General features: G+C 39.5%; 1 protein-coding gene across 4 annotated transcripts in view; it reads left to right on the top strand.

Moving 5' to 3' along the window:
* The window catches only part of MAPK9 (mitogen-activated protein kinase 9), a 58,395-nt gene extending 32,829 nt beyond the window's left edge, over positions 1-25,566 (top strand). For 2 of the 4 annotated variants that reach the window (XM_059917887.1, XM_059917886.1), the window contains 9 exons: positions 320-378; positions 2,802-2,940; positions 12,173-12,338; positions 13,794-13,865; positions 17,048-17,230; positions 18,249-18,373; positions 19,339-19,402; positions 21,017-21,088; positions 22,455-25,566. In XM_059917887.1, the coding sequence (XP_059773870.1) occupies positions 320-378; positions 2,802-2,940; positions 12,173-12,338; positions 13,794-13,865; positions 17,048-17,230; positions 18,249-18,373; positions 19,339-19,402; positions 21,017-21,088; positions 22,455-22,597 (1,023 nt within the window). In that variant the 3' untranslated portion in view covers positions 22,598-25,566. The other 2 variants (XM_059917888.1, XM_059917889.1) reach the window with 2 other exon arrangements.
* Positions 25,567-25,824: the final 258 nt, after the last annotated feature.

The raw sequence follows: 25,824 nt of genomic DNA on the forward strand, positions 1-25,824 counted from the left end.
TCTACTTGTAATTGCTACTTTTTTATGTTCAGAGCTAGAAAGACATTATGTGTTAAAATTCTATAATAATAAGTTACTGGGGACACATAAACGTGATTTGATTAAAAGTGCATATTATTTCCAAGATGAGAATCCTAATCATTTAGCTTTTTTCAAATGCTGTGTAATAGAATGTTTTGGTAAAAGCAATAACAATAATAATAAATACAAAGCTCTGCTGTGATTTTTTTTGTAGTTTTAATACACTTTAATGTTAAACTTAATTTTTATAATCAAGTAGAGTCATTTGACATGCTGAGATATAATTTTCTCTTTTCAGATAATTAGTTTGTTAAATGTGTTTACACCACAAAAAACTCTAGAAGAATTTCAAGATGTGTAAGTATAATTTTTATTCAGTAATACACTGCTCATCAAAGACTGAAAATTTAGAAAAGAAAGTAACTGCTTTTTTTACTTAGGAAATATAGGTGAGAACACATTTTTAAGTGCTATCCTAGCCACTTTTCTCTGTGGAAGAGAATATTAAGGAAAATGAATAATAATATTCAACTATTTGTGCCTAGATGGTTATCATTTCTACAACAGATAAAGGATGACTGAAAATAATTCTTCAGAGCAGACAGTGCCATTAATGCTGCTGATTTCCTTTACTGAAATATAAAATATAACATGTTTTTCTCTAGTCCCCTGAAAGCCAAGATTGTAGGGTTTAGGTGTTTATAATTATTATTTGAAATGGGTAAGTCATTAAACTTCCAAAATCTGAAATAGAATTATCTTAGTAATGATGAAATGAAATATTAATTTATTATTGAGATATAATGCACAACTTTATCCTAAATTTATTCATGTATTCATTCATTCATTCAACAAATATTTGATTGCCAGGAATTCCCTGGCAGTCCAGTGGTTAGGACGCCATGCTTTCAGCCCGCAAGCCACACGGTGAGGCCAAAAAAAAAAAAAACAAACAAATATTTGATTGCCAACCGTGTGCTAGGCACTCTCTTGAACCTGACATACTTTAGTGACCAAAACAGCAAAAATCCCTTCCATTTTTTAAGAATTGCAGGTGGTCATATTTCTTCCTAGAGCTTGCAGGAAAGCCAGGGAAGATAGACAGTCAACATAACAAATAAGGAAATGATGTCATTCATTAGGATGTGTGGCAAATGTAGAAGAAATGGAGCTGGGTAAGGGGGATCAGAAGTGCTGGGCGTTAAGAGTCAGGTTGCAACTTTAAGTAGGGTAGTTAGGGAAGGACCTCACTGGATTGGTGATATTTGAAGAAAGCCTTCAAGGAAGTGAGGGGGTTAGTCCTACAGATATTTGGGGGAGGGTAGTATCAAGATAGAAGGAACAGGCAGTGTAAAGGAGCAGAAGGGGGAGTGTGCCTGGTGTGTTCTAAGAACAGCAAGAGCCAGTGTGGCTGGATCAGAGGAAGCAGAGGAAAGTTGAAGAGATGGGCTCAAAGAAGTGACAGGGCCAGACACTGCTGGGCCTCTAGGCCATTGTAAGGATTTCCCTTTACAAGTCAGTAAGACTTTCAGCAGGAAGAGTGAGCTTATCTGACTTATGTTTTAAAAGAATAACTTCGGTTTCTGGGTCGAGAACCCACTGTTAGGGGTAGAACACAGAAGACCAGTCAGGAGGCTATTGCAGCAATTCAGGTGAGAGATTATGATGGCTGCATTTAGACCAGAGGGGTGATAGTGATGGTAAAGGCAAGAGATAGGATGCTGACGCTGTTTTGAAGGTAGAACCCCAGTGTTTGCTCCTAGAGAGGATGTGTGGTATGAGAGAAAGAGGAGCTGAGAACAACACTTCGAGTTTTGGCCTGAGCACCAGAAGGATAAAAGTGCTCTCAACTGAGATGTGGAAGGCTACAGGAAGAACAGATTTCGGGGTAGGGTAGAATCAGGAACTCAGTTTTAGTTCAAGATGTCTATTGGACACCCAAGTGGAACTATGAAATAGGCAGTTAGATAAATGAGCCTGGAGTTCAGCAGGGGGGTCTGGGTTGAAGGTATTAATTTGGTAGTTGTCAGTCTATAGATGGTATTTAAAGTCTTGAGACCAGAGACCAGAGATCACCAAGATTGTAAGTACAGTTAGAGAAAAGAAGACCAAGGACCGAGTGCTGGCACTTCAACAGTAAGAAGCTGGGGATAGGAGAAAGGCACAGTCAGCCAGGATTGTAGGACTGGCCATTGGATTTAGCAGCACGGAAGGCCAACATGGAGCCTTGAGGACAGTTTCAGCAAAGTGGTGGGGGCAAAAGCCTGATTAACGTGGGATTAAGGAAAAATGGGAGGAAAAATTGGAGATGATAAGTATAGACACCTCTTTGGGGAGTTTTGCTTGCAGAGGGAGCAAAAATATAGGATGGTAGCTGGTGGGGGAAGTAAGGTCAAAAGTTTTCTTAAGATGAGAGCAATAACAGCATGGTTTCTATGTTGGTAAGAATGATCCAATAGCAAAAATTTTTAAATATAGGATAATTTGAATGTTTGAGATTCTATTTACTATGATATAAAAATTGTTTTGTATTTAACTTGAAAGGCATTTTGTTGTTAGTTGTTTTTATTTTTTGAAAACTTTTACAAACTTTCATTATACATTTGCTTCTTTTCAAGATACCTTATAAATGTTAAGGGAAAACAAGTTATCTTTTTACTTTAGCCAGTGCAGTGACTAGGTGGGAAGTTATTACTATTTCATAAAAATTCTAGTTCAATAACCATAGAGGAATTTTGGATAATTTTCATGTGTACATGGCTGATCATTTATTTCCTCAGGTATTTGGTTATGGAATTAATGGATGCTAACTTATGTCAGGTTATTCATATGGAGTTGGACCATGAAAGAATGTCCTACCTTCTTTACCAGATGCTCTGTGGTATTAAACATCTACATTCAGCTGGTATAATTCATAGAGTAAGTAGTGATACCATATTGTTTTGTTTTGTTTTTTAATCACAATCATTTCGTTGTCATAATCTCCAGTTACAAAAGAACATAATATTCTTTAAAAGTTTGTCAGTGTTGAAAATCCAAATAAACTATGGGATCATGTTACTCTTCCAAATATAGTTGAGATTAGAAGACATTTGTGGAATGCCTGGTTTGCCTGGGCCCATGTGAGCCACCCTGGATGCAGGCATGAGCCAGCTGTTTAGACTAGTACTGCAGAAGAATACTTCTTTTTTTTTTAAGTTTTTATTTGAAAGTAACTTAAAACTTAGAGAAAAATTGCAAGAATAGGACAAAGAACTTTACTCGTTACCCAGATTTACCTGGTGTTAATAGTTTTTCCATATTTGAAATCCCATTTTTAGTGAGCAAGGAATTTGGATTTGGGGTGGGGGAAAGTTAGAGCCAAGTAGTATATGATACAGTTGCTTGAGAAGTCTTACGTGAATTATGGCCCAAGTGTTCATTGCTTACATCGTAAAATTCTACCACTCCAGCATCCCAGCCATACTGGTGGGAGCTTTTGGAAAGGCTCCAAGCAGACCTCTTGACTAGGCCAAGGCTGGAATTTGAATGATGGTGTTGCCTGTCAGGGGGTACATATTTAAAACCAGAGAGATATTCTCTAAGCTGGTTTTATGAGTTTTTGTTATTTTCTTCACTTGTACTACTGTGTGAGCAGATTATGATAGAGTTGTGTTTTTTTGTTTGGTTTTTTTGTTTGTTTTTTTTTTTAGCAACTATAATGTTGAGTGAGACTAGAGGCAAAGATAATATAGTTTTATTGAAAACATTCTTAGCATTCCTTAAATTATTACTATACTAATTTTGTTGACAGACTGTCTTTCAATATTATGTTTCAACAGCAAGAAGTTGTATTTTCTCTGAACTGAAATCTGTGGGGGGAAGAAGATAGTGAGACAAAAACAATGAAGCCTTTTCATACAAAAAAGAATAGAGAGATTTTTGATGGTGTAGTAGTAGTAATTCTTTTGGATCTGTTGGGTGCCAGGAAAGGCTGTTTCCATCACAGCCACTGAACAGAGGCCTAACACAGTAGCAGAGCCCACCAATCCAGAGAGGCCCAAACTCTTGCCCCTTGTGAGCATGAGGCCTGAGTGAGGTCTGCAGCCTGAGGCCAGTCCTGGCCCTCTCAGTGCCTGCTGGGGGCCTGGCACAAAAATTCCTGACCAGTCTTCAGTCATTTAAAATACAGCCTTTGCTGCCACCAAGTGTTCAGTTTAAATTATATAAATACTGTTGACAAATTTGCTTTAAAAATAGTAACACTAGTCTTTTTAATTAAAAATAAAGATTTCCCAGCATAACATTCTATTTCTCTTCCTAAAACATTCACAGACCTTTATATAAATTAAGGCACTCTTAATTTCTCTTAAATATATTTTGTATTAAAGTCTTAACCGAGAATAAGTTCCCAGATTATTAGGCTTCGTTATGTTAGGCCTTATTAATTTTGTAAAAGGAAACAGTTTGTCTTGCTTGTATCTCCCCTCTTGGGCCCAGACATACATGGGGAAGCAATATCCTCCCGTTTTAGGGGGCCTTGTAAGAGCTGCAGCATGCACGTGCCTTTGTTAGGTGATGTTCCGTCCCTGCAGTTTAGGCCCATGCCTGCGGACCAGAAGGTCCAAGGAAGTTTTGGTTTGCCCAGCATGATTCCGCCAACCACCTCTCCATCCCATTTACCTCCCCACTGGGTCTCCCTCCCCTTGTCTTATGCCCTCCTGTTCACACATTTGTGGGTCTGCCAGACTTTGTGTCTGCTGTGAAAGTACCACGTGGTCATTGTGGGACAGGTAGATAAGGCACCTGTTTGCACACCCACCACCCCTCCAGGTCCCAAGAGGTGATGAACCGCAGTTATCCCTTTAGCCTGTTAACGGTTTTCTGTGAACTTTTCCTGTCCTTTTTTCTGTATACTATACCATAGGCATAAATACAAACATTCGGTTTTGCTTACTAAGATGGTTTCGTTCTAAACATAAAATTTAATTACTTGAAAAATAAAACACCTGTAATCCCACCAGTTTTTACCTTGTATAATTCAAAAAATTGAATGGAAGTCCCCAGCCCTCCATTGTCACCTGGAGGAGGCCAGTGATGGCAGTTGGGTGTGTTTCCTTCCTAACTTTACACTGACACATCTTCTTACTGATGCTAATACCAGCATATCTGTCTATACTTACGTCCTTTTTAACTTACATTTTTCAAAAACAGGATCATCTTGTACATATATTGTTCTGCAACTTGCTGAATAAGTTGGTCGATCTGTTTTGTATTTTTATCAGGGATCAAATAGTTTTACAAATACTTACTAAAACAGAGCCCCCACCTCCTCCCTCTTATTTCTGTCTCCCCAGAACAAATTCTTTCAGTTCTTTTAGCTGTTATTTTGGTGTTTATCTCCATATCTTGAAATAATATGATGAGATCTCTATTTGTTGATCTTTCTTCAGTTTGGGACATAAGGTACTGATTTAGCTCTTTTTCACCAATCGTGCCCCTCACCTGCCACCTTTCCTGTCCCCCTGTCCTCCCAGTATAGTTACAATGTAATTGGTTTGGATCAGTGTCCATAGTGTGTTTTACGTCATCGTGACCCTATAAACGCTTTTCACAGCTAAGCCTATATTTGCACCATGATTATATTTCTTCTCCTTTCAACTTTTTGTCCCTAGAGTTAACAACACTTGTCTTTTATTTGTTAGAGTTTTGGTCTTTGTTGTTTGTTTGTTTTAAGGAGAGAGCAGTTTTCCACGTCCTTATTGCTAATTAAACCCTAAGGTTTCTGCCAGGTATCTAAGTCTTCTCTCACTGCATCCAAATGTCTTAGCTGTTCCATCACCTTGATCGTCTCCTGGCGCCTCAGCCCTGCTCGCATCTGGACTGGCTGCCCCCATACCTGATGCAGAGACCTTATCCTGGACCTCGCCCCAGCATTTTCCTGGGGATTTCCTTCACCTCTCTCTGGAGTTGGAGCCCTCTTCCTGATCCCCATCTCTCCTTTGTTTTGGTGGGACACATCCTCCAATAGCTTCCCCAGAAGTGGTGCATGGGAAGTAAAGTTTTTGAGGCCTCAGATATCTGAAACTCTTTATTCTGCCCTATCACATGATTAATAATTCTGTTGGATATAAAATTCTTAGTTACAAATCAGTTCCCCTCTAAGGTGTAAATACAGTACCCTGTTGTAGTGTAGTGTTGTATAGCTTTTGAACTTTCTAATGCCATTCTTATTACTGATCCTTTGCAAGTGCCCTGGTTTGGGTTTTGTTTTATCTCTGGAAACATTTTTTAAAGTTTCTTTATTTCTTGTATTCTGAAATGTTAGGATGATATGCCTTGATATGGAAATTTTTTTCATTAATTGTGGTGGGCACTTGGTGGGCACTTCAGTCTGGAAGAACATGCCATAGAGTTCTGGAAAATTTTTATTATTTCTTTCAGAATGCCTTCTTTACTGTGTTCTTTATTCTGTCTTTCTCTGAAGTACCAGTTAGTTGGAGCTCTTTTTTATCTTTAAAAGTTCTTTTTTATATCATTTTGTTCTTTTTTTTATTGGAGTATGGTTGATTTACAATATTGTGTTAGTTTCAGGTGTACAGCATAGTGATTCAGTATTTTTTCAGATTACATTCCATTGCAGGTTATTACAAGGTAATGGGTGTAATTCCCTGTGCTATACAGTATTTCCTTGTTGCTTACCTACTTTATATATGGTAGTTTGTATCTGTTAATCCCATACCCCTAATTTGTATCTGTTAATTTATATCTGTTAATCCCATACCCCTCTTCCCTCTCCCTTTTGTTAACCACAAATTTGTTTTCTATATCTGTGAGTCTGTTTCTGTTTTGTATATATATTCATTTGTATCATTTTTTAGATTCCAAGTGATATCATATAGTATTTGTCTTTCTCTGACTTATTTCACTAAGCATAATATTCTCTAGATCCATTCATGTTGCTGCAAATGGCAGTATTTCATTCCTTTTTTTATGGCTGAGTAATATTCCATTGTGTGTGTATATACATATACACACACACATACCACATCTTCTTATTCAGTCGTCTGTTGATAGCCGCTTGAGCTGCTTCCATGTCTTGGCTATTGTAAATAGCATTTTGTTCTTCCTGCATGGAGGCACTGTCATCTCTACAAGGCTAGAATTTCTTTGAAGTTTGTTTTTTGGGTTTTTTTGTTTGTTTTTAGGCACGCTGTGTGTGGCATGCGGAATCTTAGTCCCCCGGCCAGGGATCGAACCCATGCCCCCTGCATTGGGAGCGTGGAGTCTTAACCACTGGACTGCCAGGGAAGTCCCTTTGAAGGTTTCTTATTGCTGCCTGCAGTGTTTTTCTTTCCCCTGAGGTTTTGTTTTGTTTTGTTTTGTTTGTTTGTTTTAGTGCATTTGGTCTCTCGCTGTCACATGTGAGGTTTTCCTCAAATGTCTGGTGACCTTTTGTCACTGGTCCTATTTAAGACTGAAGCATTAGAAGGCCAAGTGGAAGTGCATCGGTTGGGATTGTTGAACGAGGGGTTTTTCTCTAGAGCAACACATAGCCACAGGTGTCTCTGTTTGCAGGTCTTTTCTCTGGACATCATTTAGTTTCTCTAGAAAAGGCTCCGGTCTCTTGACTGAGGGAGAGCAGTCTGGCTGCTGCTGGTATGAAAGGCTGTGTGGGGTGGGGCTGAGGTTCTCATGTGGCAAAATGCAGACCTTCACTACAGCGCCCTGTCTTCAGGCTGGGCCCCTCACCCATGCCCTTCCTGTGCCTCATACCAGCAAATCTGTTGGTATTGTGCTTGAGGCCTGAGTCTGGAAACTTGGTTTCAGTTTTTCTAGATAATAGGCCAGTAGGAGTGAAGGAGGAACCAACACCTCTGTGTGGATCTGGGAGGTCTACCTTTACCTTTCTGTGAACCTTCCCCCACCCCAGATCCCTCAGTGTCCTGCTCCCTGCCCCATCCTGCCTTCCACAGTACTTGTCGTTCAATTCCTAAGCCCTTCCCAGGTGTTGTGGTCCACATTATTTCACTGTGGGCCACTCACTGAGGTTGGAATTTACTCCACTCAGCCAAGTCATTTATTCCTCTCTGCTGCCTTCCCTCCCCATAGAGCATGTGGGGTTTTTCATTGAAGACATTAGTGTACCATGATGGCATTAGACATGCAAGAGATGCATGGGGAGAAGGCCTGTGAGGAAGAACAGAGGGAGTGAGTCAGAGGAGGTGGGGAAGCTGACAGGGGTCAGCCCAGTCTGACCCCTTGGAGTAGAGAGGGCACGAAGGAGGGTTGGGAGCTGCCCGTCAGAGGAATCTGGTGTCTCATAAGAATGGACCTCCTTCCCCATGCAGTCATTAGCCAAGAGCCACTGTGGGGTGTGTGACCTTGTCATAAGCAGAGGGGAGGGTCAGGATACCTCAGTGGGGTGTCTGTCAGTTGCACTCCCACAGCAGAGAGCCAGGAAGAAATTTTCATGGCTACCACCATCCACCCTTGCCCCCCTCAGCTCTGCTTCTCCACACAGGTCAGGAGCAGCCCCCTCAGGCTCCCCGTGGGCCTCCCTTCCTGAGGGGAAGGGACCAACTATAGCCCCTTTCACTACAGTTGACCTGGGAGCCACAACAGGTACTCATTCTCTCCATTCTCCATTATTCATACCCTCAGCCATCACCTTGGCAGGTCTCTGTGCCTTCCCTGAGTGTGACCCAGACCTTCATTCCTGAGGGGTCTAAGTCTGGTGGCTCACAATGGGCCACTGGGTCCATGGACCCACCCAAGTCATCTCCCCAGTCCTCGAGTGTGTGATTGGAACTGATAAAGTTGGCAGTTGATACTCTTAGCAGAGTGACCCCTACATTTGTTCTCTGGTCTGTGAGGTAAGAGTTATGATGGGGAAGGCCAAGCGGAAACCTGAAACTGCCCCCCTCAAGATAGTACATCAGAAACATTATTGAACTCTGGGAGGTGGGGGAGAATGGAGGAGATTAATGCTGCCATTAAAACCTAAAGAATGCGAGGATGGTGGTCCCTCATAGCTCAGTTTAATTCACTAGTCCAGCCCTTGAAGAAACTAGATGGATGCTAGACAATGTAGACCATCGAGCCTTAGCTGATCAGCAGGCCTGATTGCAGCTGCTGTGCTGGACACGGTGTCGTTGCTAGAGCAGATTAATACGGCCTCAGGTGTGGCATGTAGCCTTTGACTGGGCAGATGCATTCTTCCATACTGATTAGAAAAGACGATCAGAAACCATTCATACTCATGTGAGATGAACAGCAATATTCTTTCACAGTTTTGCCCTAGGCCTGTATCATAATATAGCTGGAAGAGATCTGGACCAGTCTCCATTTATTACCTGGCCTCCACAACTCACCCCCTACCACCAGCTAGAGGAGGCATGATGTTGCTTTGAGTCTTTGACTTTCAGTGTCCACTTAGAACTTGTGTCTAATACTTCTCCAAATGTCTGCTGTTCCCAGGTACAGTCACCTGAGTAAGGGGTCATAGGTACCTGTGGGGAAATCAAGGCAGTGGACGCTTGTTACAATGTGCAGGGTTCTCCCTCTTAGGACACCTCTTCAGTCAGTGGGTTCTAGACCAAGAACTGACCAGGAATAGCAACGGCCTCAACCTTCCACTCCTCTGCTCTTGCCCTTTTTTGGTTGCAGATATTTCGTGCACCCTTATTGGCTGCCCCAGGGATGCCATCCCCGCACTCTGGGTCAAGCCCCCAAATTTAGGTGTCATTTTTATTTTAAAGTGTGTTTCTTGTTTTCCTTGTTCGGGATGGTTTTCAAGATTTGAAGGGGCAGAACTGTCTTTACTCTGCCATCTTCAAACTACAAGTCCAGTTCGTTTATGGAAAGCTGCTTCTGGTTGTGTGTGGAGACTGATGGGAGAGCAGCTGTGCATGTGGGGAGCCCTCAGGCGCCCTGAGACCTCTTTAAGCACCTTCCCATCGGCAAGCGTTGGGAGGCGGGGCTGCCTCTCCCAGTCCTGCCAGGACAACAATCCACACCTTTGACAGCTTGGTTTGCATTTTGTTATCATAGTTTTCCAGCAGATGGCAGTAAAGTGCATTGTTCCAACAAAATCAGTGCAAGAGGACAATCTTCTGACAGGTGGAGGTGGCTGGAATGGGCATGTTTTCTAATCACGCAGCAGTTCATCAGACTGGCTGGCGGCACTACTCTGATCATCCTTGTTCATGTGGCTCTGTGTTAGTTCAGGGCCAGGTTGGATTTCAGGGGCTGCTGGTGGTAAAGTATAGACATCTCAAATTTTTTAAAAAATCAGTCTCCTAAAAAGAAAGCACTTATTGACGTCCCCACCAACAGTGTAAGGAAGGGTCTGTTTCTGCTTCTTCCTCCAGCACTGGATATTGCCATTCTTTTCCTCGTTGCCAGAAGAGAGACTAAAAATTGTTCCTTGTCATTTGGGTTTTTAATTTTCATGAAATTGAGCATTATTTTATGTGTTAGTAATTTGTATTCTGAAATGCCTGTTCTTGCCATATTCTTTGGTTTTAAAAGGGGAACCTAGAAACAGATTGGTTTGCTTTACCTTAGCTGCATTATTGCCTTCTCACAGGAAGGGGTCACTGGTTTGAGCGTGGGGCTGATTCTTCGCTCACTTTCCTTTGTGCAGAATAGCAGCTGTGGGTGAGTTGGCAGTGCTCCCCGCAGCACATCTCCACATCGGGACATGCACAGCGGAAGTGCTCTGGGGCCAGCCAGGGACCAGTGCATCTGCATGGGCTTGGTGGGAATTTTAATTATGTTTTTAAGTGATATATATTTATAAGTTATATTTTACTGAATTCCGGATGTTTAGAAAGAGAGCGCTTAGCAGTAATGAAACATAATTTTAGCTGATGTAATTTTTAAGTGTTTTTCTGCTTATCCCAATAACACTTGGCAGCCGTCACTCAAGGCACACCTATGCCCGTTGGTGACACATCGATTGGAACGTTTCAGCCAGGTGCTGGGCCTGAAACGTCACTAAAAGTGACGGCCTTACTGTGTGGTGTGACTTGGCAGTTTGACGTTGTAGCTACACGTTGGAAAGCGCTTGTGAAAAGAATAGATGTGGATTGTTTAGAAGTCATAGTTTCTAGGGTGAGTTTGCAGGCTGGAGTCCAAGGCAAGAGTCAAATTCCTGTGGCCTGAGGAAGGGTCTGGGATGTGGGGGATCACCATGGAGAAAGTCCCTAGAGTTATGAAGGAAAAAACTGCAGAAGTGATAGGTTGTGTTGAGAGTGTGGTGGAGTATGATGTGTACACTCAGCAAACATTTTCTGAGAGTTTGCTGTGCCGGACTCTGGGCTGAGAGCTGAGAGCACAGAGAGGCCCTTGAGGCCTCCTCTTACAGAGCCCATGCTCGGAGGGGCAGAGGAGGGACTCTGAGGGTAGTATGTGTGGTGGGGAGTGGTAGGTCCCAGGGAAGGGTGGGAAGTTGGGGTTGGTAATCATGAGATTCTTCTTCCAAGGAAAGAAGAAGCCTTTGGAAGATTCCAGGATCAGAGAAGTCTAGCCATGTGCTGTCCAGTATTATAGCCACTAGCCACCTGAGGCTAGTAAGTACTCAGAATGTGGCTATAATTGTGAATAAACACTGGATTTCAAAGACAGTACCAAAAAAAAAGAATGTAAAATATCTCATTAATAATTTTTATATGTTGGTTACATTTTAAAATGAATACTCTGGAAATATACTGTATTGGAGTAAAGGAAAATATTAAAATTAACTTTACCTTTTCTAGTCACTTTTTTTAAGGTGGCTATTAGAAAATGTAAATTACACATGTGGATTGAGTTATATTTGTATTGGACAGCAGGGAAGAGCCAGAGTGTTGGGAACTGAAGGATGACCAGGCGTGGAGCGAGGGAGGAGAGGGTGTTGTGGAAGCTCTCAGAAGGTTTTAAGCAAAGGAGTGTCATGAAGGTTTCCACACAGGGGTAAGGGCAACCATCTGGCCTCTCTAGGCTGATTTGTATTAGTTTCAATATGAGAGTAGGATTTTCCAAAATGGTTCCAAAATCCCAGGGTTCAATTCTAACTTTCCTCCTTCTCCCAGCACTCTCATATACCTCACAAATCCTTACCAATGTGAGATTGTTTACTTAGCATGCTTTTGGTTCCTTTTATTAATTTAAACCATTTCTGCCCTAGGATTTGAAACCTAGCAACATTGTAGTAAAGTCAGACTGTACCCTTAAGATCCTTGACTTTGGCCTGGCTCGCACAGCATGCACCAACTTTATGATGACCCCCTACGTGGTAACGCGGTATTATCGGGCACCTGAAGTCATCCTGGGCATGGGCTACAAAGAGAACGGTGAGTACAGACAGAACTGGAAGAGGCCGAGATGTGTAAAAATAGTGCTATTCATCATCACTAGTTTTTTTCTCTTTCCTGTGAACTGTATGAAGTATAATGTGGAGACTGTGTTATACATAGATTATCATAGTTCACAGATGAGAAATAATTAATTTTATATTTCCACTGGCTAAAATTATCCACTTTAAAAATTCACTTTTAAAATTAATATTTTTGAACATTTATCAAAGTATAACATACTTACAGAAAAGTGTGCAAATCCCGAGTGTGCAGCTCAATGAGAGCACACCCACATAACCAGCAGCACCCAAGGCCTCCCCAGCCCCCCTCTGGGTCTCAACCCCCAAAGGAAGCCATTATCCTGATTTCCAGCAACATAGATTGATTTTGCTTATTTTTGAACTTGATATAAATGGAATAATACAACATGTGCTTTTTGTGTGTAAAATTGGTATTTTTTTCACAGCAAAACTTATTCAAGCAATATCAGATCTCTTTGAAACTTAGCTTTTGAAAAATTTGTCAAAAAGAACTAAATCACATTCACATGTTAAAAAAAAGAATCTGAAAGTTTGCCTAAGTCATCTGAAATGAGCTGTGCTTCAAGTTTATTCAGATGTTTTATAACCTGTGCTCCCATTCTGAGAGACACAGCTCTGTGGGCTTCCAGTCCTCTGTGGACATGAGAGAAAATTAGGTCCCCTGTTAGCTTCTCTCACCCCACCCCCAGCAGCAAGGGCAATAAATAGCCCTCTGCCTGGGCATCTGAGGCCTGTAATTCAGCTGGGCCCCCACAGAAGACGGCGAACAGCCAGAAGCTGGGACACCTCTGGCCCTCACCTGGAGCCCAGACAAGCCTGTCCCTGTGAGGCCCTGCTGACTTGACAGTTTAAAAAAGGATCATTCTGGAGGTGTGGTGTTCATATTTTACAAAAGTCCCACTGACAAGCTGGGTTTGTCTTTGTTTGGGAGGGGGTTTGAGAAAGGACGTGTGTGGGGGGATCTCTGGCTGGTTTTAATCACCTGGTGTTTGGTAGTGGACATCTGGTCTGTCGGGTGCATCATGGCAGAAATGGTCCTCCATAAAGTCCTGTTCCCAGGAAGAGACTGTATCCTTCACAGGGAGAGACCCAGCACTGACCACGAAGGCTGGGGGCAGGGGTGGGCATGTGCCTGGAAACAGCTTTGTGGGGACAGGCATTTCTTGTTTCTGGGACTTTGTTTGTTTCTGAAGCTGTAAAGTATTGGACTCTTTGGCACTAAAAGCCCAGATTGCTGCAAACTGAAGGCCAAAATAGAGGTCAGCAATATTTCATACTGTGTAAAAAAGTTCACCCGTTACTAGCAATTTATTTTCCATGTTTGTGTGTTTAGTACACTGTTAGAATCCTTTTCCTCACCTTTGTTTTGTTCATGGCACTTCATAATTTTGTCATTTCACTTTATTTTCAGTTGATATCTGGTCAGTGGGTTGCATCATGGGAGAGCTGGTGAAAGGTTGTGTGATATTCCAAGGCACTGATCGTATCCTTCCCGGGGGACCTTCCCGGCCATGTTTTCCATAAATACCAAGGGCAACAGGAGGTCAAAAGGAAAATGTCATAATTCTAGAGGGTATTCTAAGGGGGTCTTGATTATGTTTGTTAAATTAGTGTCACACACCAAATGGTTCAATTTTATGTTTCTTTTTTACTTGACTACCTGTAACAATTTTATTGAGGCATAGAATTAAGTTAAACCAATTTATATTAGTTCTTAATTTTATTAAAAATAGCTTATAAGAATTGTATTTACTCTTTGACAAATGTACCCTGATATTTAAATGAAAATACTGTTTAGTTAATTCAGTTAATTTAGGTATCTAGAAAGTTGTTGTCTATATTTAATAGGCCAATAATTTGTAATTTGTTTAATTTGTTTAATATACTATTTCATTAGTTACCAGGATGAATTAAAATATTTTCCTCCAAAGTAAGAACTGAAGCACACTACATAAGACCTAAATGAAAAAGATTAAAGTAAAAAGTTTGTGAGGAACAATATTTGCTATATTTTTTTGTTTTGTTACTCTTCTGACATTTTGTAGAAAATTTTAGAAGATCCACTTAGAAGGTTATTTTGTGACACACTGGGGAAGTTTAACACACATTTAAATAAATATAAAATGCAAAAGGTTAACTTACACTGTGGTCAGCAAATCATATTAATGACATATAGCATAAAGGAGAATAGATAGATGATAGTTTCAATAGCTTTCTTTTCTCATATTCCTCATATTCTTCCATCTTCAATATTTTTTGCTCTAACATGGTTCTTCACATATACCCTTTTTCATTTGTGTTCTAACCACCTAAAATTTTCATTAGTCTTTTGATTTTGTTTTTTGTTATGAAAGTGGTCTCTGTCCGCTGGCAGATTGATGGTTATCTTTAAAAGAAATTAAGTTGTATAGTCATGTTTTATATGTATTTTATTAAAGTAATTTTAGTTTTTTATAATTTTATGAGGGTGGTTTATTTGTAATATAAATTCTTCACAACACAAACCTGGAATGAAAAGATTTTATTACTATCATTTTATTTACCTCCCTTGACATTTTTCACATCACAGATTTTATGTGAAGTTAAATACAGCATTTTATTTTGTTCTAATGAATTTTCTAGCAGTTTTCCATAGCCTTACCTTAGATTCAGTTGTTTCAAAATGTAAATAAGGAGATCTTTAATTTGCAAATAAATTCATTTAAAAAAGGAAAAGTTGATATATTCTAAAGATTGGTTGATTGATTGATTGATTGATGGCCATGCCACGAGGCTTGTGGGATCTTAGTTCCCCGACCAGGGATTGAACCTGGACCCACAGCAGTGAAAGCAGAGAGTCCTAACCACCAGACTGCCAGGGAATGCCCTAAAGATACATAATTAGAAGTATCTACTTAACATTGTTTGTCTCAATTTTTAATTCATTTTGTGACTTTCCTTTCTTTAATTAATTAAATGTTTTCTTCAGAAAGTACAGAAATGAAAAGTGTAGGAACTCTTTGGTGCACTATTAAGTAATTTAAAATTCTTAATTTACATGTTAACATCTTGCAATGTCAGTAATAATAATTTTATGTATAAGGTCACCTACTGTCATTCTCAGAACACACAGAGATTACATCATTTTCCAAAGACAATTTTGCTAACTTTTTCCAACATTAGATAGAAAAAGATTCCAGAAACCAGATTGCAGTTCTCAGAGATTTGTTTTAGATTCGTAACCTGAGGTAGAAAAGGAACTCCTGTCCCCACATGGCCTATGAGAAAGAGAAAGCTTTAGGCAGGCACCTCCCAGAGAGCAAGGGACCCCGGAGGCCAGGAAGCAGGTTACTGAGGGAGGCTCACTGACACTGTCAAAAAGGTGAGGACTGAGAATTGAGGGATGGTCACCTGCAACTTTGATGGGTGCAGTTTTCATGAAGTGATGGGGGAAAAGTCTGATGAGAGGATGTTTAAGAGAGAATGAGAGGCTGGGAGTTAGAGATACAAGTATAGACAACTCTGTTTTGCTGCAAGTGGGAATGGTAGCTAAGCTATGGATGTTCAGCCGAAGGAAAGTGGCTGTTGCTTTAAGATGGGAGAAAAAAAATTTGTTTGATTGGTGATGGAATCCTCCAGTGGATGGTGTACCAGCAAGAAGAAAGACATTACAGGAAGCAAGAGGGCCTCCTCCTTTGTTCTTTAAAGAACATGTGTCTGTTCCCTAGGTTCTTTCACAGTGATGTCATTTTATTTTTCTAAGACATACCTCAATTAGTCACTTTTTAAAGATGCTGTTTATTTGATTCCTCTGGCTTGCGTTCTCTTGTATAATTTTTATGGTTTTATCAATAGAATCCCTTTCCACATTCATCTTGCCAGTTATCTCAAGCCCCAAGTGAAAGAGGCAAAGCTGGTATTGTCTGCATTTTACAAATAGGAAGGTGAGACCCAAGGGAGATTGACTGCTGGACACCTAGTGAGTATCTAATACACAATGGAGTCGGAAACCCAGGTCATATACTTTGAAAGGAAATAAAACACACTCCTTTGTATTGCAGTGATGGTCCGGGTCAGTGCCAAGTAAAACAGAATGACCTCTCAAAGCTGTCACTGCTCAATGTAAGCACAGCTACAGTGAGAAAGGACATGGTGAGGGCTCAGAAAGTCCAGAGCCTTGGCTCCTGCCCACCCCCTCATCCACCCCATCCCGCCAGGCCTACCCCGCAGGGGTGGCTCCCAGCTGTAAATTGAGCAGTCAGATAGGTCTCTCTACTTCAGGGAGCTTTAGATCTAACATAGTTTTATTATGAGAACTGATTTCAATTTGCCTATATAATTACTACCTAATTTCATGTTTAAGCCTTTCAGTCATAGGTATTCTTCAGTTACAAGATAACTTTATTTTGATCTAGAATGGGAAGGCATACAGACTTCATCGTGTTGATTTAATAAACTGTGATCAGAGTTTATAAAGATGCAGAGTTTTTTTTAAATAGTCTTAACTTGGAGCCCAAACCTTTTTTGAATATTATTTCAGAATGCTTCTGCTGACCCAGTGAGGTGGCCTGGTTAATTACTTGTTGATAAGTATAAATATAATTTAAGTTTTTCCTTGAATGATGCTACTTTATGTAATATGAATATAAGGCATTTCAGTTGTATTTTCCTCAAGAGACTCCTTAGATATTGATCAGTGGAATAAAGTTATTGAGCAGCTAGGAACACCATCTGCAGATTTCATGAAGAAACTTCAGCCAACTGTGAGGAATTACGTAGAAAACAGACCAAAGTATCCTGGAATCAAATTTGAAGAACTCTTTCCAGATTGGATATTTCCATCAGAATCTGAACGAGACAAAATGAAAAGTAAGGTATCCTTTTTTCTTATACTGGGTGAAGCTTTCACTTTATGTTTGCATTCTAAAACCTGTGAACATTGAGAGACAAAATAGTTGAAACCCTCAAAGTCATTTACAGGCTAGAATGAAGGCATTTCAGAAAGAAAGCTTAAAGACCTAGAAATTTTGTCCTCAATAAAGTGACATAACTGAAGCCTGTGGTCAAAATATTTACATCAGTCTGAAAGACTCATGTTAATTACAGCAAATGGAATTCAAACCGTTTTCAGGTATAAAGAATACTTGAATAAAGATTCTAGCCCAGTTGAAGAGTCAGAAATTTTAAAAGGCTCCTTCTCCCCTTCTCCTGTGCCTATCACTAAGTGTTTTAAGGGAAAGAATAGATTTGTTTCTCTCTACAGCAAGATAAACAGTGCCTCATTCAGAAGAGCCCCATCTCTTCTTTGCCTATACTATACATGTGAATTTTAATTGCTGAAACCTAGGTGAGCCTTGTATTTAACCAAGTTATTGAACTTGTTGGATTTTTTTCTAACTACTAATCTCTAGATTTAAAAAAAGTGTATGTTGCCAACATTGTATACAGGTAGGCAAAGCAGAGGCATCTGTGAAGTGTTCTATACTGTGCAAATATGAAATCACTGTGTGGCGTAGTCTGTTTTAATTTCACTTTGATGTGGCATCAAGAAAAAACACTTGCCTATGCTTCATGCCTGCATTCTTGGCAGTGCCACCCTTAGCTTAGCTCCTGCACCCTCCCTGGACGTGGCTTCTCAGCCTTGTGCCCTGTCCTTCTCCCCTCCCAGATTCAGAGGCTGAAAGCACATTTGAAAGCCTGGTTTGTAGTGGAAGTGGCTGCTTGACTTACTGTTAAAGAAAAAGACTCTAATAATCTTGAAGCTATCAACAATTTCTCAAAGTTAATATATTTTTGTTCTGTCTATGCTATCACATTTAGTTCTTTATTGTGTGATTTTCAGGCTAACACTATTACTTTATAAATCTAATATTTGTTTTTACCCTAGCAAGTCAAGCCAGAGACTTACTATCAAAAATGTTAGTGATAGATCCTGACAAGCGAATCTCTGTAGATGAAGCTTTGCGTCACCCTTATATCACTGTTTGGTATGACCCTGCTGAAGCAGAAGCGGTAAGCATCTATTTTGAAAAGGCTTATGTGTAAAGGCAGGGCATACATTTCCTTGGACCTCTGTCTGTTAGTCTGGAATGGCTACGTGAAGTCCTAGATTTAAAAGGACTCCTGATTACAACGAGGCCATGTAACATGGGTCACAACCCCTTTGGGGACTCTTGTTACTGGGGCTCTACTCAGAGTACCTCAGGAGTGAACATGCTTATGCTGTGGTGATATAATTATCTTCATTTATGCAGATGCTGATGTGTGATCATAATATCACCTTTTTTAGGCATCCAGTCAGGCTAAGAAACTTGGTGAAAATCACAAGTTTGTTCATCCTTTCCCCAGAGGTACCTGCTCGGGGAGTTCCACTTCTGAGTTTAGTGCTCATGTGCATTTTTCTGTAGCAGCATTGGTATGGGTGGTCTTTAGGTGGAAGTGAAATAGCCACATAGTGGCATGCTCATTATTATGTCTTGGCCTATGCATTTAACCACCATTTTAAACATTGTTTTATATGAAAAGAATTTGATTTATAAACACCTGATTTTAAGCAAATTTTTGAAGCAGTCCATTTATGAATTGGGGATTGAGTTTGGGAGTTCTAACAGGAAGAAATATAAACCTGAAATGTGTTTTGCAGCTTCTGTATTTCATAGCACAGTACCTTGTCCAGGGTGGATCTCTAGGAAGCAGCCTGTGATTACTAATTTTATAATTACATTTGGGCAGATGTCTTTAGAGTGTGATTATTAAGAGGACTATAATAGCTCTATTTTTTTGGTTAATTTTTCCTCAATTATTTTGATTCTGAAACTGATGGAAAATCATACTTATAAAGAAATCTTTAATAAGCCAAGTATTTAATGAAACTACATCCGTATTATAAATATTTTAGAAGTCTTACAAAGTGATTCTTTTTCTTCATGCCTCATTATTCTTTTAACTATTGACTTTACCTGTAATTTAATTTTTAGCCACCACCTCAAATTTATGATGCCCAGTTGGAAGAAAGAGAACATGCAATTGAAGAATGGAAAGGTAAAGACGGAACTTATTTTGATTGTTACTGATGACATTTCTTGCAACAGGGTGACATCACTTTTTGACAATAGCCTTTCTAAGAGGGGGCAAGAAACCCTGCAGCCCATTTATCCTCTCTCTTCCCACTTCCCAGTAGAAAAAGAACTTGAAGATAACAGAATTAGAGAGGAACGTGTATGAATTGCATATTATTTGCTTCAAAGGAGAAAAATAAAGACTTTTTCACACAATCTTACATTATCAAATCTTGGTTTGTAAACTAAACTCAGTGATTGTATCACACTTACCTTGACAACATGTTGCAAATCGTTGAGTAACCCCAATTCACAGGTCCTTGTAAAGCAGACGTGGGAGACCCCACTGGGGTCATGTGAACTTCTGCTGTATTTGTAAGCCATGTAGTTATATATGTGTTTTAAAATAAGAGTTTAGGGAAAATTGCAGTTCAAAAATATGCAGATAGTTATTATTACCACTATAAGATTAACCAAACAACCCACAGCAAACTAAACCAGTAAAAAAGAGGCTGAACTAAAAATTTTTCATTAAAAAGCAGAATCAGTAGTAATTGAGAACTATGGTCAGCGCAAGTCAAACATGGTGATGTGTCCTTCCCAAGAGCCCCTCCCCGGGATATAGGGATACCAACGACCTGCATGTGCACACACCCATAGGCCTCACTAAGTGCTTGCAATATGCTAATTTTGTTTCATGAATAGCAAAATTTTAGGAAGCTGCTTAGTTAATAGGTAATTAGTTTTTCTTACAAATGAAAATTGAGGAAAACTGAGATTGAAGCCAAGAAAAAATTTAGGTAATTAGATTAATTTCTGACCAATCTGAAGGGGTTATATTTGGAGAACCACAGTAATGATGGAGGAAAACATGTGCAAAAAGATGTGAGAATATCCAGTACTTAAACTGTTCTGTTAGAGCCACTTTGCTAGTACTTTCCCTCCCTCTCTCCCCACCTCTCTCCCTCTGTGTGTCTCTCTCATTCTCTCTCCCTCACCCCCACTTTGTAAAACCCCCATTGTGGATCCAGAGCTACTGTACATTTTTGGCTGTCTTTTTTTTTTTTTTTTTTTTTAATTTATTTTTGGCTGTGTTGGGTCTTGATTGCTGCACACAGGCTTTCTCTAGTTGTGGCGAGTGGGGGCTACTCTTTGTTGCAGTGCGCAGGCGGTGGCTTCTCTTGTGGAGCACAGGCTCTAGGCGTGTGAGCTTCCGTAGTTGTGGCATGCAGGCTCAGTAGTTGTGGCTTGCGGGCTCTAGAGCACAGGCTCAGTAGTTGTGGCACACGGGCTTAGTTGCTCTGCAGCATGTGGGATCTTCCCGGACCAGGGATCGAACCCGTGTCCCCTGCATTGGCAGGCGGATTGTTAACCATTGCACCACCAGGGAAGTCCCTGGCTGTCTTAATAGCTGGGTTGAAAAGATATAATGGATCAAATTATATTTTGGTCTAGGTAAACTATATTACTTAATTGTCTATCACAATTAAAAATAGCACATCACAGTGCCCTTGGAGTGGTTCCAATTGATTTGGAAGCAGGATTTTGAGATGCAGAGAAACTGATGAAGCATTTTAACTTGCATTTCTATTTGAAGAGCTAATTTACAAAGAAGTAATGGATTGGGAAGAAAGAAGCAAGAATGGTGTTGTGAAAGATCAACCTTCAGGTTAGTGATTGCTTTAATAGTTTGATTGCATAATATTTTTCTTTCCCTATTCATTTTTTTATAAGTGGCAACAGTGTGTTAAGTGCCAGCTTGACCAGCATTGGATTTGAAAACTCTTTATGTGAAATAGTCTTCTTTTTGGTTTATCCTGGTGGTGGCAACTAACATTTTACTGATGTGCCAGGCAGCGAACCAACTATATTATGAACATTCTTGTTTCATCCTTGTAAAAGCTGCTGTCAGTTTCGTTAATAGATAAGGAAATTGAATTTAAAGCCTTTTCAATGTGCATGACCCTCTTTGTACTGCCCCCAACCAGTTAAAAAAGAAAATTAATGTGAATCTAGATAAAATGGAATTGGGTTTTCTTTTGAGAAAATTGTTCATATAATTCTCTCATCTTTCTACGTGTTCTACTTAGTGGTAGAAGTCTGACTAACAATTAGGTAACTGTATGAGTATTAGAGACATAGTATATATGGTGTCCTGTAGGGTTCTACTTAAACAAAACTCTTTAGTTATATTTATTTTCTCACTCCACTCCCACTGGAAAGCGCATGCACACACACACACGTAAGTACATGTTGGACTGCTTTTTATTCTTGAATTTTATATTCAGCATGACAAATGTGTCAAGTGTCTAGAGATTATATAATTTCAATACGAATTTAGGTGCTCGTTGTTAACTCAGCACAAATTTAAGACTTACCTCTGAGAGCCTGGATGTTTTGTTTTTGTTCAAACCAGACTAAAATATAGATAGTAGGAAATAGGATAGTTTCATTTGCCTTAACATGTCAGTTTTGGGGATTTAGAAAGCAAAAATAAAATGAACGAGAGTCCACTAATTTTTTTTTTCCTTTTTTAATTTGTATGCAATCCTTCTTTTAGAAGGTATTTTTATTGCAAAAGAATTTTTCAAAGGTTGATGCTTTTTTCCTTGGACTAAGTGTTTATGATTATAATTGAAATGTCTGATGACACTTGAATCCTACTTGGGCTTAAGCCTTTTGTGATACTGATAGTTTTAGGATAAATTCAGCAGTTTTCTTTTAATATCTTTTTAAAACCAGCAGGTATTTTTAAAGTAGTTAATAACATGATTATACATGAGTACATATATGATGTTTAGCCACTGGGAAGAAAGAGAATATTGCAGGGAAAGACGGAGGAATAATTGGGATTTTGAGCCTAAAGAAAGACTCCAGGAAAAGTTCAAAATGTACAGTCAACTAACTTCTTGTTTATACTAATAGTATAGGAAACTACAAAAGGACAGAACTGAGAAATGACCTGAAGTCTCATTGCCTGGATTTGCAGCAGTGTCGTGCCTCAGATTTTATTATATTTGGTTTTCTTAGCACAGATGCAGCAGTAAGTAGCAACGCCACTCCTTCTCAGTCGTCATCTATCAATGACATTTCATCCATGTCCACTGAGCAGACGCTGGCCTCAGACACAGACAGCAGTCTGGATGCCTCAACAGGACCCCTTGAAGGTTGTCGATGATAAGTTAGAAATAGCAAGCTTGTCATCAGTGAAGGAACTCTCACTTCCATGGGCCTGAAATACTTGGGAGTTGATGGAACCAAATAGAAAAACTCCATGTTCTGCATGTAAGAAACACGATGCCTTGCCCCTACTCAGTCGTACTAGGCTTGCCTTGCTTAGATTATAAAATGAAGCAGATTATGTCTAAAGAAAAAAAGTGCAAACCACACTTTTAGAGATTTTGTTCAAGGTCATTTCAGGTGAGCAATTAGAATAGATGAATTTTTTTTTTAAGTTGTACAGTAATAGTGACAATTTCTCATCCTCAGTGACCGTTGGGACTTTTATGCATGTGACCACAAATGCTTGCTCAGACTTGCCCTCTAGCACTTTGGAAATCAGTATTTATAAAGCCAAATAATCTTCAAGGTAGTGCTGCTTCTAGAATTGTCTCTTAATCCTCTTAAGTAATTTGGTGTCTGTCCAGAAAAATAGATTTATGTGTATTAATTGGCCGCCATCATATTATCATATCTTACCTTCTTTTAGGGTATGAGTTATTTTCTTTCGTATTTCAGAAGGAATATAATTCAATCTATATAATAAATTAAAAATGTAACTTATCTTAAATTTGTCATGTTTTGGGCTGAGAATTACCACTGCTAAGACCAGGACACTTTGTTTTCTCTAAATTGTCTTAGTCTGGGTGACTGTACATTCAGCTTTACTGCATGATAAAATTTTAAGTTTTGTTATGTGCTGCTTAAAACATGTATACCTTTAAAATCCTATCTTCCCTATCTCTTTTTTCTTGCTCTTCTGGACTTATTAATTTAAAATGCTACCTAGAACTTCACCTTCTTTATTAGCCACCTAATACCTAAGTCAATAATATGATGGCAAATAGATTCTTGAACCCATCACCTGCTGTTAGAGTAGAATTTTATGAAGTGATCACTAAAGATGATTGCAGTCACTTACTAAGTGCTTGCTTTGCTTGAGCCTGGACTGGGTCCTTTCTTACCTTCTGTCACTCAAGGTGAGATACGTGATTTCATAAGGCAGAGTTTCCCTCTTCCAACACAGCATTCTTACTCGACTTTCTTTCTTCTCTGAAAGAAACCACATAAATCCCCCTTTGGTCTGTTTTAGGAAGCAGACTGGTTCAGAATGCCTGTTTGTGGTTTGTTTTCCACTTTGTGGAGGCATTTCCTTTTCCTAAGGGAAATCCATGAATGTTCTGGAAAAACTCTTCTGAGGGATATGGAGGAAATATCCTAAAGGGTAATAATTAACTATTGAACATTTTCTGATTTTAAACTGCTCACCTGAAATTGATACTTTCAGACTGATACGGAAATCATTCAAAGTTCAGTAAAATACTGAGTATTGAAGTGTCATTGCAGAAATGGAGTTACGATGGTCACATACGGCTACCTGTGCTCATAATGCTTTTCCCTTGAGCTTATTCTGTTACAAATTCATATCTTGTGTTTAGTTATTTTGGAAGCTATTGGATCAACATTGTTCACATTCTATAGAATGTGTTCTGAGGAGGAACTTTGATAAGAAAGTTTATTATAAATATTATCTAAAATATATGATTATCTCTACACCAGTTGTATCTTATTGGTCTTATCACTGGAAACTGGAACCCTTGATGAACAAAATTAATATTGAAGTAATAAATAGTTTTATATTGTGAGGTTTAGACACATTCAACTATAAGATGCGAATACTAACTTGAATTGAGGCAGAAACACCTATTACATGGCTTAGGGTTATTTTGGTTTTGGAGGCCTGATGGTATTGTGAAGCAAGTTATCACTATACATATATAAACATCTTAAAATGGCCTCCTCTCTAATACACATTCTTTAAAAAGACTTTACTAAATCTATCTTTAAAGAGAAAAAGAAAGGTGAGAGTTTTAAAAATACATTATCTGTCCTAGGCTTATGTATATGCAGCACAGGGATGCTGAGGGTGCATCGAGGTTTCACTGGGTGATTGTACGTTCAGCCAGGCGCCATTTGTAAGTGGAGCTAGGTGCCGCACAGACTGGCTTTCTGCTCACTCATTCCTCTGTGTGTTCACGGATGGAGTCTGTGATGGTGTTGACGGGTTTCCTGCCAAGACCACCTTCCATCAGAGACCAGTGAGTGCACCTAGGACAGGCCACAGGGCTGCACACAGCCCAGCTCCATAGAAATACCTCACCCCACTTCAGGGTCCTCCCTCCTGAGCCGAGATGTGCCAGGGCCCTGGTGCAATGCAGATGGTTTCAAACTGCTCTCCATGGATAAATGCTGATGTTGGATAAAGAACTGAAAAATTTGCTCAGTTTTTCATGTTTTCTATTTTATTTTTGTAATTTATATTGTACACAACCCTGAAGTAACTATTTTGGACACATATTTTTATAAACCAGGTAATTTATTATTAGCCTGGAATTTGGACTAGGTTCGTTTTGTTTGTTGACTTAGTTTTTTGTTAAAAAGGAAATGACTGCCTCCCCTATGTCGGGTCTTGATTTCAAGTACAGGTTCCAGAGAGCAGACAGAGTCTGTCAGAGTAGGAGAGCATTCTCGAAACACATCCTGCTCAGTGTTGATCAGCTGTGGAAACAGGAGATGGAAACAGGGCTCTGTGTTTATCTCTGCACCATGAAACTCAGAGCTGCAGTGCTGAAAGGAGAAAACCCTTGGCAGGGCCCCTTACTGACACCCAGAGTCCATAGTTGAAACACTGAATGGGATACTGGTTTAATCCAGATTTGATGCTGTGTAAGTCATGGTAATGATGTATGATGAATTCGTCTGGTTGATTTCTAATGTAACTCCTCCGGTGTTTCACACTGGTAGTAAACACAGGTGTGACCTTTCAGATTGCATATCTCAAAAGTAACATTGCCTAATGTTTTATAATAAAATATATTATGTGTGTTTTGATTGGTGAAAATAATACAAATACATTTTAAAAGAGAAGTGTATAGCATGTCCAATTTTTGTGGTGTGTTTTTAAGTGACAGTTGACTGTGTATTTCTACATCACCATCTCTGATTACAGATTTAACATGAACACAGGTAGATATTGGAGTGTCGTCATTTCAATCAATATTAGCATATGTTTTTAAATTGAAAAGCAAAGCAGTTCTGTTAGATCTCTTACTGAAAATATTCTGCAGATTCCTGAATCTGAGTTTTCAAAAACATGCAGTGTAAAATTGAGTATTCGGAGTAATT

This window comes from Balaenoptera ricei, chromosome 3 (assembly GCF_028023285.1).
Source record: "Balaenoptera ricei isolate mBalRic1 chromosome 3, mBalRic1.hap2, whole genome shotgun sequence".
NCBI lineage: Eukaryota > Metazoa > Chordata > Mammalia > Artiodactyla > Balaenopteridae > Balaenoptera > Balaenoptera ricei.